We start from the raw sequence: 18946 nt of genomic DNA on the forward strand, positions 1-18946 counted from the left end.
AGAGAGACAGTTTAGTGACACTGACAGAGAGAGACAGTTCAGTGACACAGAGAGAGAGAGAGACAGTTCAGTGACACTGTGACAGAGAGGTGCACCCTTTCTATGTAGGGACACTGTGACAGAGAGACAAGCAGGTGTGGTAACAGTTATTTTACACTGCGGTAACGAGATATTGGTGCTGCCTTAATATACAGTGACAGTTCAGTGACACAGAGAGAGAGAGAGAGAGAGAGAGAGAGAGAGAGAGAGAGAGAGAGAGAGAGAGAGAGAGAGAGAGAGAGAGAGAGAGAGAGAGAGAGAGAGAGAGAGAGAGAGAGAGAGAGAGAGAGAGAGAGAGAGAGAGAGAGAGAGAGAGAGAGAGAGAGAGAGAGAGAGAGAGAGACAGTTCAATGACACTATGGCAGAGAGACAGACAGTTCAGTGACACTGTGTGATAGAGAGACAGACAGTTTAGTGACAGTGAGAGAGACAGTTCAGTGACAGTGACTGAGAGAGACAGTTCAGTAACAGTGTCACAGAGAGGTGCACCCTTTTTATGCAGGGACAATGTGTAACAGAGAGAGACAGGTGTAGTGACACGGACAAAGAGACAGTTTTGTGGCACTATGACAAAGAGACAGAGAGTTCAGTGACACTGTGACTATGAGACAGAGAGTTCAGTGACAGTGTGACAGAGAGCGGTGCTCATTATGCAGTAGCAGAGTGGTGACACTGTGTGACAGTGAGGTGCCAGCTTCCCATGCAGTCACAACACTGTGGAACAGAGATAAGAAGATGCATCGTCCCATGTGGTGACAGCCGAATGATACAGGCACCCTCTAAATCAGGGACAAGTCACTGGCGCCAGAGGTGGCCCCGTCCCACTTGGTGACATCACCGTCACACAGCTTTACAGGCGGGAATGAGGGGAGGTAAGGCCAATGTGACATGCGACATTTCTAAAGGTAAACATTTGGTTCGGTTACCTAATTGTCAGTTGTATATATTTAAGCATAAATATAATTAATGCTATCATTGCATGATGGCAACCTCCGAAGCTGGAGATTAACAAATTCAGGATTTAAACACTTACAAAAAAACAATAACAAGCAAAAAAAGAGCAGAACCTGCTCATTGGGAAAATAGTAACATAATATCAACTAAAGTCAAATAGGCTTCTGGGGAATTGCTCATTTAAATAAAATGCCTTATCTGGGGCTCATGTTGGCATTTGCCAGGTGATGAATCACTGGGACTGTGGGATTAACTTTTAATGCCAACAGGTATCGGACAACGACCTAGGTTCACTAAATGTTGATATTGCTACGTTAAATGTTAGCGTTTTACAGAAAATGCAATACAAATACTGTATTGTATTGTATGTCTTTATTTATATAGCGCCAAAAGTGTACTCAGCGCTTCACAAAGAATACAGTACAGGGAATTTTTAAAATACAATAAGTGCAGCAAAAATCAGACAATGGGAAAGGACATCCCTGCCCCGAAGAGCTTACAATCTAAGAGGTCTGAGGGGAAACTTACAGAGACAGCAGGTGAGGGAATAAGTGCAGTAGATGGGTGTTAACCTTTTCATTTAACACCATTTAAAGGGGAAGAGGTGGCGGGGAAGAGATGGCAGGGAGGCATGGGTGGGATCAGGTGTGTATGTCTGGCTTCAGGCTTAGGGGAGATCCCCAGCAGCAGGAATGAGTAGATAGAGGGTGTGAATAGAGGATAAGTGTATGTGTTTTTTATTGAGGGGTAAAGAAGATGGAGATATATGAATAGAGTTGGAGACATGGGGCTGGTAGAAAGAAATGTGTATTTTGAAAAGAAGCGAGGTCAGAGCAAATATAAATAGTAGCAGCATCATGGCAGCAGTAGTTTAGTGCTGAGATGTGTGGTCTGGGATAGAAAATGTCCACCTTTCCAGCGTAGTTCACATCCAGGATTGAGGGTCCGTAGGTGTTCTGTAGTCCCCTTGTTTCCCTCCTGGTGAACTCCCTGTTAAACTCGACCATGCCACTTAAAACTGGGCACTTTGAATCTTTGGCTGCTTTTCACAGCTAGGGCTGCTCTGGTTGCACTTATAAAGGCTAAATAAGTCACCTGACAGAATTTATTTCAGCCCAACCACCTTAATTAGCACATGTGAGGCATATTAACACAGATGGTTTTTTCAACAGGGTCTTGTCATGCCTAAGTGTTAGTGTAAGTTAATTTAATTAAAAGTAGACTAAAAACTACAAATACAAATACACATAGCACAGGATTGCTTGCAGACAGACAATTCAGATATGTTTTTTTTACCTAGTTGTAACAACTAAAAATACACATAGCACAGGATTGCTTGCAGACAGTCAGACAGTAACTATAAGCGCAGCCTAAAGTAGCCATTATATACATGAGAAAGATTTGCCTGATGCCAGCCATTAGGTGCTAAAAGTTGGTGATATTTTTTTTGTCGGTAGCTCGATATCGGCAGTTATCAAGAGTTTAGTAAATAAGTAATTTAGCGTTAATTGTATATGTGTATGTATGTCTTTATGTATATAGCGCCATTAATGTACATAGCGCTTCACAGCAGTAATACACGTGACAATCAGATAAATAACAAATAATATAAATAACACATAACGGGGAGAAGCGCTTCAGACATAAAAGTAACATTTAGGAAAAGGAATCCCTGCTCCGAAGAGCTTACAATCTAATTGGTAGGTAGAAAGAACGTACAGAGACAGTAGGAGGGCGTTCTGGTAAGTGCGTCTGCAGGGGGCCAAGCTTTATGTATAGGGTGTTAATTATCAGCCACGGTGCTACTCGTATTTATTTATTTATTGCTTCGCTAAGCAGATTTTTTCTGAAGGTGGGATAGAGTGCTAGTCGGGTATTGAGGGGAAGTGCATTCCAGAGGTGCGGGGCAATCAGTGTGAAAAGGTTTAAGGCGGGAGAGGGCTATAGATACAAAGGGGGTAGAGAGAAGACATCCTTTGCAAAATCGTTGTTAAAGTTATCTCACTTGCATACGTAATTAGGCGATGCTGTCCAAGTGTTAAAGCGTTAGTGAATACGGCCTTAAATTTAACGCTGACTTTTGAGATATATCTCATAGAGCAATACATGGGATATTCATCGATAGCAATTGTTGACCTTCAGTGAATCTAGGCCAGGGGTGGCCAACTCCAGTCCTCAAGGGCCACCAACAGGTCAGGTTTTAAAGATATCCCTGCTTCAGCACAGTTGGCTCAATCAGATCTGATCTAGTCCAATGACTGGAAACTCCAGCTATCAGAAAGCAGCCTGGAGCCCCTCGGTGATGGGGGCACCTGCCCGCAGGGGCTTGGCTCCCCTCTCTTTCCCTCCCCCACCTCCACACATTTGGTGCTGGTCCAAGTGCTGCTTCCCCTCTCCCCCCCAGCTTGGCTGGATTGCATACTGTTTCCCCTCCCCTTCCCCGGTGTCACGGTGGGCGGAGCTAAGGGGATTTGAAGGAGCGCAGGGGAAGGAAGGCAGTCTGCTTTCTGGGAAGAAGTTACACTGTGCAGGAGTTGTGGGACAGGCTACTGAAGAGGGGGGTGCAGGTTGGATGCAGAGGGGGATTCAGAAGGGAATGCAGAGGGGGTTGTTGGATACAGGTTGGCTGAAGAGGGGGGTGCAGGAGGGATGCAGGTGGTGTGTGAAGGCTGCTGGACAGGCCACAAACAGGCTCTTTTTAGAGGGGCTGGATGGCATCAGCAGCAACTTGCAGGAGGTGGTGAGGCTGGAGTTTACACTCGGAAAGGGGGGCCTCCCACTTGGGTTTGCATAGGTGTTGGGGTCCCCACTTGAGCCCCTCACTGGGGTGGGGAAACTATACTTGTGCCCCACAGTAAGAAGATGGGGACTTCACGGGAGCCCCCATGGGGTTGGTGGGCTCCCTTTTAGGGGGGTAGTCCCACTTAAGCCCCTGTGGGTGCTGTGGTGGCTCAGCTTAAAATCCACACGGGTTGGAAGCCCCACAAGAGTGGGGGAACTATTTGAGCCCCTGTGGGAGTGTGAGGCGCTACACATGACCATTGGAGTGGGGAACCTCACTTGAGCCCCTCACTGAGGGGGGGGGGCTATACTTGTACACCTGGGGGGTTGGAGTGCCTCCCACATGGGTGGGAGCAGTGGTGCGCAAACTGTGGGGCGCGACCCCCAGGGGGGGCGCGAGACTGCCGACGGGGGGCGCGGGGTTTACAGAGGCCCCGCGCGCTTCCCGAAGGCACTTAAATTAAGTGCCGGGGGAGCTGCAGGGCCTCTGTAAACCATACTTACCCGTGGCTCCGGCGGCTTCCTCCCGGCGTCGCCATGGCAACGCGGCGTCAAAATGACGCTGCGAGGTCATGTGACGCCACGTTGCTATGGCAACGGGACGTCATTACGCCGGAGCGAGGGTACGTTGGGGTTGGGGGGGGGGGCGCGGGAGTGAGGGGACAGCCGGCAGGGGGGCGCAGGGAAAAAAGTTTGCGCCCCCCTGGGTGGGAGGACCCACATGAGGTAAGGGGAGCTACACGGGAGCCCCCACTGGGATGCAGGGGGGGGGGAGGGCAGCCAAGCTGAACTTGGAGTGCTCAGTGGGTTAATTTCTTTTAAAGGTGTGTGTTTTCTTGTAATTGAAAGCCAGTAACTAACTTTTTATCTTCTCTCTCCTGCCTGATTGAGCCAGCAGTGAGGGTGAGTAGTTGATTGCTACCCTAACACTCCTGGTTGGTGTGTGACCCTATTTAAATCAGAGGCTTGTGGCGAATCCTGAGCTTGGGTGTCCTGATCTGTTTGACTGTGGTTGATTTCACGTGCTGGCTGTAATAGGCGTGGAATTGGAGCCAGTGCTGGGTATACTAGCAGGGGTGGCTGAATGTGGGGAGTGTACAAGGGGTTCATTTATTTTAAAAATATGTGGTATTATCCAGAGGGATCTTCTGTGAATGATGGCAACAACAAGGAGCTTTGCTTGTGGGTTATGCACATTTTGATCAGGCTGCAGCATTAGTGGACAGGTACAGGCAGAGCGCGCTTCTGGCGAAGGCGGACATACAATCGGCATTTAGGTTACTACCAATACACCTCAGTGCGTTCACCTGGTCAGGAACTACAACTCTGCCTTATCCTCTCTTGATCTACATGCCCCGCTTTCTCTCTGCCGACCTCGCCCTTTTAACCCCAGACCCTGGCTAAATTCCCATACGCACATGCTGCGTTCCTCTGAACGCCTCTGGAGGAAATCTCACACTCGCAGACTTCCTTTACTACAAATTTATGCTGTCCTATTTCAACTTTGCCCTCTTTCAAGCTAAACAAACCTACTTTTCTTCACTAATTAACACACACAAGTCTAACCCACGCCGACTCTTCTCTGTCTTTGACTCTCTATTCAGACCACCCTCGGCTGCCTCCTCTTCTTCCGCCATCTCACCTCAGGACTATTTTAAGGAAAAGGTGGAAACCATACGTCAGAATATCCCCTATGTTTCCTCCTCCCATCCCACACCCCTTCCCAATTCTCCTCCTGCCATCCTTGACTCTTTTTCCACTGTCTCAGAGGAGGATGTGTCGCTGTTGATCGCCTCTTCTCCTTCTACCACCTGCCCTTTTGACCCCATTCTCTCCCATCTCCTAAAACCTCTTGCTCCTACGATAATCCATACGCTCACACACATTTTTAACTCTTCCCTCTACTCTGGTACCTTTTCCTCCTCCTTCAAACATGCAACAGTTATAACATTACTCAAAAACAGCAAGCTTGACCCTACCTGCCTTTCTATCGACCTGTTTCACTCCTGCCTTTTACCTCCAAACTCCTTGAACGTCTTATATTCTCTCGTTTGTTCCATTTTCTCAACACCTATTCTCTCCTAGACCCTCTACAATCTGGCTTCCGCACTGCTCACTTCACTGAAACAGCCCTCACTAAAATAACTAATGACCTCCATGCTGCCAAAGACAAAGGTCATTACACTATGCTCATATTACTCGACCTCTCTGCACCATTTGACACCGTGGACCACCCTCTTCTCCACATTCTCCATACTCTTGGTATTCGTAACAAAGCTTTATCCTGGATCTCCTCCTACCTCTCCCATCGTGCTTTCAGTGTCTCTTTTGCTAACACCTCTATCAATCTCTGTGGGGGTACCCCAGGGCTCTGTCTTGGGACCTCTTCTCTTTTCTCTGTACACACTCTCTCTAGGTGATCTAATCACATCTCTTGGGTTTAAATATCACCTCTATGCTGACTTTTCAACCCCTGACCTTACACCTGCTGTAAAGACCAAAGTTTCTGAATGTCTCTGGACCATATCATCCTGGATGGCCCTCTGCCGACTTAAACTTAACATGGCAAAAACAGAGCTCCTTACTACCTCCTTCCACATTACTGTTGGAAGTACCATCATTCACCCAGTAGCCCAAGCACGCTGCCTAGGGGTCACACTCTCCCACATTCTCTCCTCACATTAAAAACATAGCTAAAACCTGAAGATTTTTCCTCCGCAATATTACAAAGATACGCCCTTTCCTCTGTTACTTGACTGCTAGAACTTTGACTCGGGCCCTCATTCTCTTCTGTCTCGATTACTGTAACCTCCTGCTGTCCGGCCTTCCTGCCTCTCACCTGTCTCCCCTACAATCTATTCTTAACGCAGCTTCCAGAATCACTTTACTCTTTACTAAATCTGTCTCAGCATCTCCCCTGCTGAAATCCCTCTCCTGGCTTCCTATCAAATCATGCATCTCACACTCCATTCTCCTCTTCACTTTTAAAGCTTCACACTCTTCTGCCCCTCCTTACATCTCAGCCCTAATTTCTCGCTATGCACCACCCCGACTCTTGCGTTCTGCTCAAGGATGTCTTCTCTCTACCCCCTTTGTATCTAAAGCCCTCTCCCACCTTAAACCTTTTTCACTGACTGCTCCACACCTCTGGAATGCCCTTCTCCTCAATACCCAACTAGCACCCTCTCTATCCATCTTTAAGACCCACCTTAAGACACACTTGCTTAAAGAAGCATATGAGTAGCACTGTGGTTAATACTATACACGATACATAAAGCTTGGCCCCCTGCAGACGCACTTACCAGAATGCCCTCCTACTGTCTCTGTACGTTCCCCCTACCAATTACATTGTAAGCTCTTCGGAGGAGGGACTCTTCTTCCACAATGTTACTTTTATGTCTGAAGCACTAATTCCCATGATGTGTTATTTGTAGATATTTGTTACTTATATGATTGTCAAGTGTATTACAACTGTGAAGCGCTATGTACATTAATGGCGCTATATAAATAAAGACATACATACATACATACTGGGATGCAAGCTTGGTGACCAGAATTTGTGGCTTTGTGTTTGCCAATGGGGTGTGCCCTGTCATGCTTCTACTTTGAAACTTTCAGCACTTTCCTGGAATGGGTAGTCTGGAAAAGAATGCAGGCGGTGGCACTATTTAGACAATTTTGTTCATATTTATTTATAAAATGTTTTGCCAGGAAGTAATGCATTGGGAGTTGCCTCGTTTTCAAGTATGTCCTGGGCATGGAGTTAAGATGATGAATGGTACATGGTTGCAAATACGTGGTTGCATGGGTGAACAGGGGTATACATTGTGTGCGGTACATTGCATGCACAGTTGGAGATGGTATGTATTGTAGGCGTATGTAACAGTTGCAGCGGATGGAGGTGTGAGACATCTTTGGTTTTGAGGGAACTTGGACTGGTGGTGGCTGTGGGAGTCTCCGGTGGATTGTTCCAGTTTTGGAGTGCACAGTGGTAGGAGGAGCGGCCGGATACATTGCTGAACCTTGGGACCATGAGCAGTCTTTTCGAGTCAGATCTCAGATGAGTGCTACATGTGGTAGGGGAGAGGAGCTTGCTCAGATAGACGGGTAGCTTGCCCAGAAAGTATTTTGAAGGCAAGACATTAAAGATGAACTTTGCGCCTAGACTCAAGTGATGATCAATCTAGTTCTTTGAGCATTTTACAGTGGTGTGTTGTAGTTGCATAGGTCCAGGGAAGTCAGATTTGTGCGCCAGATGGCTATCAAGAGTTTTTAGCAGGGGCATGTGAGTTGGCGGTGGAAAAATGGAGGGCCCCACTACAGTTCTGTTTTTAGGAATCTAAATTGATTCGGTTCTTATGGAATATAGGTTGCCTGGGGAGAATGTGAGGGCTTTAAGAAGTTCCATGGAGGCATTTATGTTTCTCAAAAAAGCAACATGGAGAAGTTTTCAATCCTTAATGAGACACCTGTTTTTTGCAGCCAGAATTATGCCAGTGGGGAGGGTATTTTCTAAACGGCTAGCGGCTTATACGGCTGGGGTGAGACGACCACATCATTTTGTAAGGGTAACGGCGGAGATCCGGAGGGATTTGGGGGTGTGGTTTGAGTTCTTGCAGTGCTACAATGGGAGGACACTGTGGATGGGTTCGGCCTACATTCAACAACAAGCTCCAGCTTTTTGCGGCAGTGGGAGTCATGTGCGGAGAGGTGGCCGCTATCTTGGGTGTGGGGGCGGTAACGTCAGTAGACTGTTAGGTCATTCCTTATTGACCTATCTCAGATTTAGGTGCGTGGAGGAATAGTTCAAGTGGTGTGGTCAGATATTGGCCACGGGAAGGTTTGGAAAGGGGGTGCAGCGAAATGTATGTTACAGGTTGGAAGGCTGGGTGATAAGTCACCCAGAGTTCAATTCAGCAAATAGTGGATTTTCTCACCCAAAACAGGGTACACTCATCCGAAATAGGGTTAGACTTGTGTAATATGACACTTTAGGAGGGCCTTGCGGGTCTGGCAGTACATAGCTAGTTTAAGGGGATTAAATAGCCCCGTGGGTTGTGGATGTTGGGGGGTAGGTGTGTGTGTTAACCTTGCCAGCGGGGGCTCTATGGTGCAGATAACCCCTAACACCTTGTGGTGGCTGGGGGTTGCGAGTGGGCAGGGCTCATTTGTGAGTGGTTCCCTCGGCCCAGTATCGCGTAATGGCCGGACCATCGGGCGCATGGCTTGGTGGGTCTTGCGGGCCATGGTTGGGGTGCCATCGGCCTTTACCCGGGGGGAGAGCACGCTGGCAGGGTTGGCACTTACCAGGGTTTATTTGTATAAATAAAGCTGTGGCCTTTGTACCTTCAGAACTTTGTTGTGTGTTTATTTATATGTGGGTTGGGGGGGGGGGGGGAAAGAGGGGAGGGAAGCCACTAATTGAGCCAGCTGTGCTGAAGTAGGGATATCCTGAAAACCTGGCCTGTTTGCGGCCCTCGAGGAGTGGAGTTGTGCAGGCCTGCAATAAAGTATTGCAATTTTCACTGGATCCTTGACCTTATAATGAGATGACTCATGAAAGTAGTGCTTAAGGGAATTTCACTTGCATCCAGTTGGTTAAATATTTGTCTGCTTTGTTAATATTTGTTTTTGATGGGGCTTGTTTTTGCAGTCCGTACTGTACTTTATTTTGTTGTTGTTCCCTGCCCTGGAAATTTAAAAATTAAAATTAGGAAGAACCGGGCGCTTGATGACGAATGTTTTGTGGTGTCAGAGACAACAACACCCTGGCAGTTCAAAGTTTGTCAAAATAATTGTGTGTGATCACAGTGCAAAACAGACATTCTAGCCAATGACTGATGAAATAGCGTCTAGGATGTGAGTGTCGGCCTCGCATATCCATATCATTTTGACTGAGCCACCTGTGCTGAAGCGGGGATATCCTGATGGTTGCCATTGTTGGCCACCCCTGGTCTAGTCTACCTTAATATCTAAAGAAGGGGAACATGGGAAATATATGAAATCATAACACATTGTCCATGCTGATCAGTATGTATTGGTGCTTACATGATATGAAAACTGCTGCAACCTCATGGCTGCCAGGTGGGCCTCTAGCAGCGCAGGGGTTAAATGTTTGAGACCATGTCAGGGAGATGTACTATGGGGCCTATGCAGAGAGCAGCGGTAAGGGGAATAGCGGCATTTTTTGGAGAAAAATGCCTTTAGAAAGGCAGGTACTGGCGAGTTTTTAAAAAAGCGCCATTTTTTTTTTTTTATTTGCAAATTTCGCCGCGCGGCTGGAGAGTACTTAAATCTCTCCAGTGTTGAAAACTGCCGTATTCAGAGAGGCGCGATCGCGATTTTCAACATTTTGCTTCTCCAAAAAAATTTGGCAAGAAGCTGGAGCTCGGCGGCCGGTGGGGGAGAAAAAAACAAAAAAACGCGATTTTTTTCCCCCCACAAGTTTCCACAGCGCTCATATCGCCGGTTGAAACTCTCCATATGCAGACAGCATTCTAAATGTAGTTTTCGGACCTTTCTGCATATGGAGAAAAAAAATCTCCATTAAAGCTAATTTTTATTCCCCTCTCCAATTTGAAATAGCGCTGCTCTCTGCATGAGGCCCTATATGCCTTATTGTTATGTGTGTTGTCCTCATTCTAGTGACAATTATAGGTCATTTGTGTCCTTAAGGTCTGGGATTACTTGAGACCTCCCTGTGCTGCTCAGTTCTACAATTTGGATGTATGAATAAAACATATTGCATTGAAAAATTAGCACAAGAGTCGGCTTTACAGCAGCATCCCCAGAATAGCATGTTAAATGGAAACGGGAGTCTGCAGGGGAACTTTGTGTATTTACATATGTGAAGAAAGGAAACAAATATTTATGTCTCAAAAAACATTCAATAATTTACACACTATCTTTACATGGCTACGTATGGAAATAGTTTTAGGTAACTTGTCTTTGAAACTATCCTTAATGAAGAACTGTACAGTTAGGATTTATTATACTGTGTACTGGAGCCGCTAATTGCTATGCAAAAACGAAGCGAAAACGATCTAATTAGGATTATCTCTCCCAAAAAGATTTATTTCTGTCTTTCAAATAGTGGTTGTACCCTGTGGAATAGCATGATACATTCAAATAAACTATTTTCTTCACGCAGTCTTTGGCTGCATAGTTATAATTAGAGATTTAAATTGATAGTTGGGTACGGTTTGCCTCAAAGGAATTGCTGACAAAGCATAAGATTTGCCAATGCTTTACTGCACTTCCTTTCACCAAATTCCTGACATATTTATAGTGTGCAGTTAATCCAGTGGTGGGCAACTCCTCTCCTCAAGGGCCACCAACAGGTCAGGTCTTCAGGGTATCCCTGCTTCAGCATAGGTGGTTCAATTAGGTTAGGTCTTCAGGGTGTCCCTGCTTCAGCACCGGTGGCTCAATCAGAGGCTCAGTCGAAGACTGGGCTGCTGATTGAGCCACCTGTGCTGAAGCAGGAATATCCGTAAACCCTGATCAGTTGGTGGACTTTGAGGACTTGCGTTTGCCAGCCAACTACTGACCAACTGATTGAGCAACCTATGCTGAAGCAGGTATATCCTGAAAACCTGACCTGTTGGTGGCCTTCGAGGACTGGCGTTAAATAATTTCCGTAAAGTACTATCATATACATATATTGTTAAATGTGCCTATTGATTATGAATGTACTTCTTCAAAACATAGAAATGGCAATTAAAACAAGCCACAGCAAACCTTTTGATGTATAAAATGTCTATGATGTTTAGTTAAGAAGTGTTATTATTTTGCAAACCGAAAAGGATGTGAGACAACGTTTGACAGGCTTGCCTGCTGTTGTGTTTCTCCTTTCTCAGTGACATTTTATTCCACTCTAAAAATAAAACAGCAACTGTATTTGTTGCCTCCATGCAAAGTTTTTGGAAGCTAGCCAGTCTCCCGACACCATTGTTAAACTATTCAGTTACAGAAAAATAATCTTTTGTGTAAGAAATACGTTTTTGTTACATTTCATAACATTATAGGCTGAAGAAGCTCAGTGGTAAGAACGCTAGCCTTTCATGTGGGTGAACGTGGTTACAGTTCCTGTGCCAGCTCTAAATGGGCAAATTGCTTTGTCTCTCTTTGCCTGTGGCACCTAAATTACATTGTAAAATCTTTTGGGGGTGGGGCACAGTGCTGTATACTTAATCAGTGCTGCAGTATATGAGAAATGTGTAACTCGGCACTCAGACAAAAGTGCTATTTAAAAAAAAAAATGTTCAAATATTATTTGCATGTGAATATATATATATCTAGTCTGCTCTGCAGCCTATTAATTGGAAACTAATATATTATATTAGTGACTTTTTATAATATATGTATTTCTGTTTATTTTCAAACAATGAAACATAGAGTGATAACATTTCTTACAATCTCATTACATTAAAAATACTTTAACTCCATATATTAAAGCAGCAGTTCCTCCTAATCCTTTTTTTTTTTTTTTTTTTTTTTGAAGTGCCCACTTTTGTATAGGAAGCAGGGTGGTCCCCGGAGATGAACCGCGTTAATTTCAGCTCCGGGGACCCCTGCTTCCCGAGATACTTGATTGGGGAAGGGGCCGCCAGTTCCGTTTACATCTCCTGCATTGCGCCGGCCAATAGGAAGCCAGCTTCCTTTGGACCTGCGTGACGCGGGGAAGTACCGGCAGCCCCTTCCTCGGTATGTATCTCGGGAATCTGGGGGGGGGGGAGGTCGGGTCTCCAGAGCTGAAATGATCACACAGTTGAGGACTTTCCCATGTTTTAAACATTAAATAACACATCATAAATGTTAACCTAAGTTGGAAACAGAAGTGCAAATGAAAACAAAGTGACTTTTTATCCATATACTTGATATATCCTTTTAAAAATTTGTCCTAACTGCTTTCTTCACTTTGAAAAATTCAATTCAAGAACTCCTTGCCAATATGGATTTAATAATGTAAATAATACAGAATCCAAACCAGTGCATTGGCAGTATTGGTAATACACTTATAAATGGCCTATTAAATTAAATTTAGGATACTCAGACCGTCATATTTTATCATACCTGGAAAAACTCCTCACTGGTAATTAGATATTGAAGGTATCTACACATTATAAAGTGCGACAGAGTGGGAGATTAATGTATCATTGCATTTTTCTTTACAGTATAATAGTATATTATACTCTGGTATATTTTTGATGCTCTGATTTATCTTTGTGTATGTCATATGCTACTTAAACCCAGATCCACAAAAGAGAATCAGTGTTAAGATTTAGCATGCCTCATCTCTCATTCATATGAATAGGAGTAATGGCGTGCTAAATCTTAGCACCATTTTGTAGATTTGGGCCTTTGTAGGTTACTATACATTTTAGTCTGGGAATTAGGGATAGTTTATGTCGTTACCTGAATTGGAAGAGAAAGGAGATAACTACCTGATTGCACCATGTGTATGTACATGTTTGGCATTGAGCAAGGGTCATATTTTCTGCAAAAAAATCAGACCTGTTTAAAAGGAGCTATTCATGCTTTTTTTTAAATTAGTGTTTTTTTAACATAGGTATGAAGCAGGGGATCTCCCGGCTTCCCGAGATACCTCCAAATGGGGTAGGCTTCAATCCTATGTTAAAAAAAAACTAATGGCAAAAAAAAATGGATTGCCGCTTAAAGTTGGTTCTATAACTCTATTTGGCTAATAATATATCCATAAAAGTTAACTTTTAAAAAAACAACTACTGTATCTAGTTAAACAGATTTTTTGGAAAAGCTGAAAGCTCCCCTGGTTAATCATGTATTTTATTATTTAATTTTAAAAAGCATATGGCAACTAAATTCATTTCTGCATTTGACCTTGGGGGTGAGTAAAGATTGAGATGATTGTTTCAAAATAAAAAATAAATCTCCCTGGAGTGCATGCACGATATCGACGCATATGGACGTGGGAAGAGACTGCCCCGTGGGCCTTCATTATAATTTAATCGATATTTTGTCCGAAACTCAATAAAATGACTACAAAACCTATCCAAACACAATATCATCCAGGATGCTACCGAAGCACAAAAATGTTTTGCCCGGAACGCGGATCCTGGTAAGGATTAGTATGAGAAACGTAATCAGATTCTCATAACGCCTGCCTACCCTGCTTTTTATTTTCCCCATCTCAGCCCCTCATAGACTTATTTCCCATTATCCCAGCCACCACTATTACCTGCTTAATCTTACCTGGACATTCCATTTTCAGCCTGTTTTGACGGTACTAGGATAAAAGGACCATATTGAATACCTACTGTATAGGGAAGTAAAATACGTTTTTGAAAATATGTTGTATTTACTATTTAATGGCTAATTAATCTGCAATCAAACTTATTCCTAGAAATGTTAAAGGTCTTAGTTCTAACTGTAAGCGAAGACTAGCACTGTCCGCGTTCAAAAGGATACAGGGTGATAGTATCTTTTTTTTAAGAAACCCACTTTAACAGACAAGATCCTCCCGATACTTTTAACAGGACGTACACTATGGCATTCTCCTCTTTTAATAGCAAGTGAAGAGGAGTTGCCATCTTAATTAAATATGATGTTCCCTTCCAGATCCAAGATCTCAAAAGAGACTCAGAAGTTATACTGTATATATAATTTTTCAAGGATCACTTTCAGGAACAGATATCACACTTGTATATGCTCCAAATGAACAACAGTCAAAGTTCTTGAAAGCGACACAGAGGATTCTCCCCCACATCTTTGATTGTTGAGGGTGACTTTAATATGGCCCAGTAGTTAGATAAATCTAACCTACTAGATCATTCCAATTCTTCCACTATTATTAAAATAGCTAACAAATGTCAAAGATATAATGAAATAATTCTCTTTAATTGATGCCTGATGATCCAAAATTCAGGGTCAAAGAGATTCTCCCCCACAAGACTCTTACTCCTGGATAGACCATATTGGTAGTCCTGAGGTTCTTCAAAAAAGTGCTCAAGCCATGATAGGCCTAATTAGGTGGTCAGCTCAGTCACCAATAGATATATCATTTTTAGCCCTTATTACTCTAAATACTAGAATAACAAAGTTTAGAATTGATGGAAGTGGTCAAATCCTTGAAGTTACAGTAGCTAAAGCCCCTGGCATAGACTGTCTTCCCAAACATATTATATAAAAAAAATATCAATTTACTAGCTCCAAATCTATTGAGTTTGTTCAATTCCTTTTTAGAAGGCAAGAATTTCCCCTCAAAAATGACAAAAGCTAACATTGCAATAATACACAAAGAAGGGTAAGGATCCCTTAGGATGTGGAAGTTATAGACATATCTCCCCATTAAACTCAGATATTAAGGTTAAATTCGATACTACAGTACCTAGACTGATTCATGTTAATCAGGTAGGTTTTGTGGACGAATGCCAGGCCTCTGCCAATACTAGAAACAATATAAATATTAAAGAGCATGTTAACATAACAAAAAACAAAGTCCTTCTGTTATGTCTCAACCCTGAAAAAGCATTTGATAGGATCAGTTGTCCTTTCCTCAACATGGATGAAGGTGCTTGCATGCACCAAAATATTGGATGCTGATATGCCTTCTTTAAGTCATTAAAATTACTTTCATTTGACTTTACTGACTATTGCTTCCCTTTTCTCAACAAGACATTAGAGACTTGTGGATTTGAGGGTCCCTATCTTAAAGGGATTCAAGCTCTTTCTAAATTCCCGGTAGCAACACAGCAGATTTCTCCCAAAAGGAAATCTGTATGAAAGAAAAATTACAAATTGCACCAGACAAGGTTGCTCTCTCTCATCACTACTGTTTGCTATCACACTACTGACCCTCGCATGCACAATTACAAATACAGTAACCCTAATATTTAAGGTATACAAATCGGCAAAGAGACCTACAGTATAAACTCGCTCTTCACAGACTATATAATTTAACCATTTCAAATTCACTAACATCACTATATAACTTACATGCCTCACTAACTAAATGTGAATCTCTGGCTACAAAATTATTCTAACTAATCTTAAGCCTTAAATTTAACTTGACCACAACACGAGGTCAAATTGTTACAGACTAACTTTAGTGACAGATGGAAAGATGCCCATCTCAAATATTTGGGCATATTTTTAACTAAGAACTATCATTCCATATTTAAATATAACTACATGCCTTATCTCAAATTAAATACAACAAAAAACAAACACAGATTCCCATAGCTACTTCCAATGTGACAAAAATACACAGTGCAATACCTATATATTCTCTTGAAAAAGGGTCATTTAATATATTCTCTTGAAAAAGGGTCATTTAATTTAACCCTTTGGCCAAAGCGTTGTGAGCCTGCTGCCAGTTCAAGGCATGACCGTTATCAGGTTCTAACACTACCTGAGTTAAAATTCTTATTTACCTGTATAATTAAAGGAAGAATTATCTGCATTTGATTTGTCGTAACCCAGCAAAATGAAACTGACCTGCCAACTTGGAAAGTGGGGAGGAGCGAGCTTAAACCTTCGGGAGGGGGGGGGGGGCACTAACCTCCCAAAAACAGCTGAGACCAGCTGCACAAAGTTAATAAACACACAGATACCCAATAAGCTCTGAGAACCCCCAAACATTTCCATAATATATATGTATATGTGTCAAAAGGAGTGCTAGTGGCCGTGGCTAAATGTATGCAACAAAAAACAAACAAAGATGCCCAAAGCTACTTCCAATGTGACAATAATACACAGTGCAATACCTATATATTCTCTTGAGTCCTTTTGTCTTTGCATTGAATACCTGGGGTGGAGTGTATCAACGCCTGGACACAGGAGACCACATTACTCAAGATACCAATTGTTGCCCATATACCACTTACATCTTGTGAGTAGGCTGCACTTATGAGCCAAGACTCCTTGTGTAAATAGTCTCTATTTGTTATCAGTAATTTGTACCTACAGTATAGGAGACCTCCCTAGTCATAGCTATATGAAGAAATGGGAATTGGATCTACAAATTTCAATTTCAAATGGGGATTGGTCAGATATATGGATAACGTTTCCAAAAGATCCATCTGTATTACAACAAAGGACAATATTTATGGGATAATATTTTGATGGTATCTAACACCTGAAAGGTAAATCTGATGTTCCCAACCTTTTCAAACAAAGGCTGTAGAAATTGTGGACAGATAGGCGACCTGGCACATATATGGTGGTACTGTCCTAATGGCAACGATTCTTGGTTATGATACAAGCATTGATAGAAGAAACCTTTGAGATGAAAATGTCCCTTGATCCAGTCTTATATATTCTGGCCAAATCGATTGACAACATAAATACTTCGCTTCATAAATGAATCTCCCATATACTAGCAGCAGCCAGATCTACAATCTCGGCACCTTGGAACCATTGAAACCCCCAAAAATACTGTAATTCAAAGAGTAATCAAAGTGATATTAATGAAAAGACGCATCCTTCTACATAATGTTAAAAATGTTCAAGAAATCTAAGATTGCTGGATCAATAGATATATTAATATAAGTAAAAATACTGCAAATTGTTAAAGATATAAAGTCCCTAGCAGGACTATCAATACTTAAGTTTTCAATATACGTATTCTTCGTGGTTTATCTCATCTGTCCCAAACTTACATATATAAAATATACTAGCTGAAAGTAGCCGGCTTTGCTCGGGAATTCTAAGAAACCAAAAAATACTGACATTTAGAAAATTGATAATTTTCTTTTTTTTGTTTCTTAATGCGAAATCCCCTGCTAAAACAACAACTCCATCCATAATAGTTTCATTATCTCTGAGGTCTTAAAGTGTTCGGTCGAGAGCCTCTATTGCTGTGTGTGTGGGACATTGTGCTCTCGTCCCAAACAATGATCTCGCTCTCTTGAAGAACTTTGGCTGCTCCGGTATTTTTGCTAATATTGCAAATTGTTTTTTCAGAGTGACCAAGATGAAGGGGTAGGTTGAGGATTGTGTGATGGGATCATGTAATTTGTGATGTCATCAGTTATGTCATTGCCAAGGTCATTTGTGATGTTATAAGTGATGTCATTGATGAATTGTATCCCAACATAGACAAAAGCCTGCTCAGGAACCATCATGCAAAATGTGCTTACAATATAATGCAAAAAAACAGACAAACAACTTTCCAAAATACTGTATACCGGCAGTCCTCGGTTATCCGACACAATGCGTTACTCAAAATGGCGTTGTAAAGCGAAACGTTGTAAAGCGAAACACGTTTTCCCCATAGGAACACTGTTTAAATGAAAGGTTCCGTTCCTGAAGGCATTTTTAACACCAAATATTTTATGCAGGCAATAAGATATGCAGCACACACATAAATTATATATTATATACTGTATTATATATATAATATAACATAATAAATAATATATTATATAGTATAATATAATATTATATAGTATAATATTATATATATACGCTCTTACGACGCTTTGCAACGTTGTTTATGTGAATGTGTATATATATACACACATACACAACGCTGCAAAGCGTCTTAAGAGCGTTGGATAAGCCATTTTGGCGTTGTAAAAATGAATATAGGTATGCATTGCATAGCGTTGGATAAGCCATTCGTTGTAAAGCGAAGCGTTGTAAAACGAGGACTGCCTGTATAGTGAATTGTTACTTGATTTTGAATCTGTAACAGATGCTCCTAAGTTTTGATTGTGAATGTAGGTAATTTTCGTCCTACCCTTTCCCCTCCTCCCCCTAATACCATTTTCTTATTTCTGTTCCCCTCCCCTTCAAAAATGTCAATAAAACTTAAGTGAGAAAAATAAATAAAAATAGTCTCCCATCTGCAACATTGTGACAGAACGGATAATATAAAGCAATGCCACATTAACTAATTTTTGCACCACTTTTTGCACTGGGTTTGCTGCTTGTGGAGTTTGAAAATCGGCCTCAGGTGATTTAGCTGTTAAAATGAACCGTTTTTTTATGTTTTACAGGAAATTATCCAAAGTATTACAAATTATATACTGTACTGAGACTTTAGGCTAATACCTTCTTATTCCTCTCCTATATATTTTTTCTGTTGATGTTATTGTTCAGAAACAATTTGTGTGCAATTACATGTTTTTCTTGTATTCTGTATATGTATTATAGGTGCAGTTTTCATAACAAAATAATTACAGTTCAC

General features: G+C 42.3%; 1 protein-coding gene across 16 annotated transcripts in view; it reads left to right on the top strand.

Annotated features, from left to right (window-relative positions):
* Positions 1 to 342: 342 nt before the first annotated feature.
* Positions 343 to 18946, top strand: part of PPFIBP2 (PPFIB scaffold protein 2) — a 123997-nt gene continuing 105393 nt past the window's right edge. For 6 of the 16 annotated variants that reach the window (XM_075567393.1, XM_075567380.1, XM_075567389.1 and 3 more), the window contains exon 1: positions 344 to 911. In XM_075567393.1, the coding sequence (XP_075423508.1) occupies positions 902 to 911 (10 nt within the window). In that variant the 5' untranslated portion in view covers positions 344 to 901. Of the gene's footprint in view, positions 945 to 18946 lie in introns of all 16 variants that reach the window. The other 10 variants (XM_075567394.1, XM_075567395.1, XM_075567388.1 and 7 more) reach the window with 7 other exon arrangements.

Source organism: Ascaphus truei, chromosome 12 (genome assembly GCF_040206685.1).
Source record: "Ascaphus truei isolate aAscTru1 chromosome 12, aAscTru1.hap1, whole genome shotgun sequence".
Lineage (NCBI taxonomy): Eukaryota > Metazoa > Chordata > Amphibia > Anura > Ascaphidae > Ascaphus > Ascaphus truei.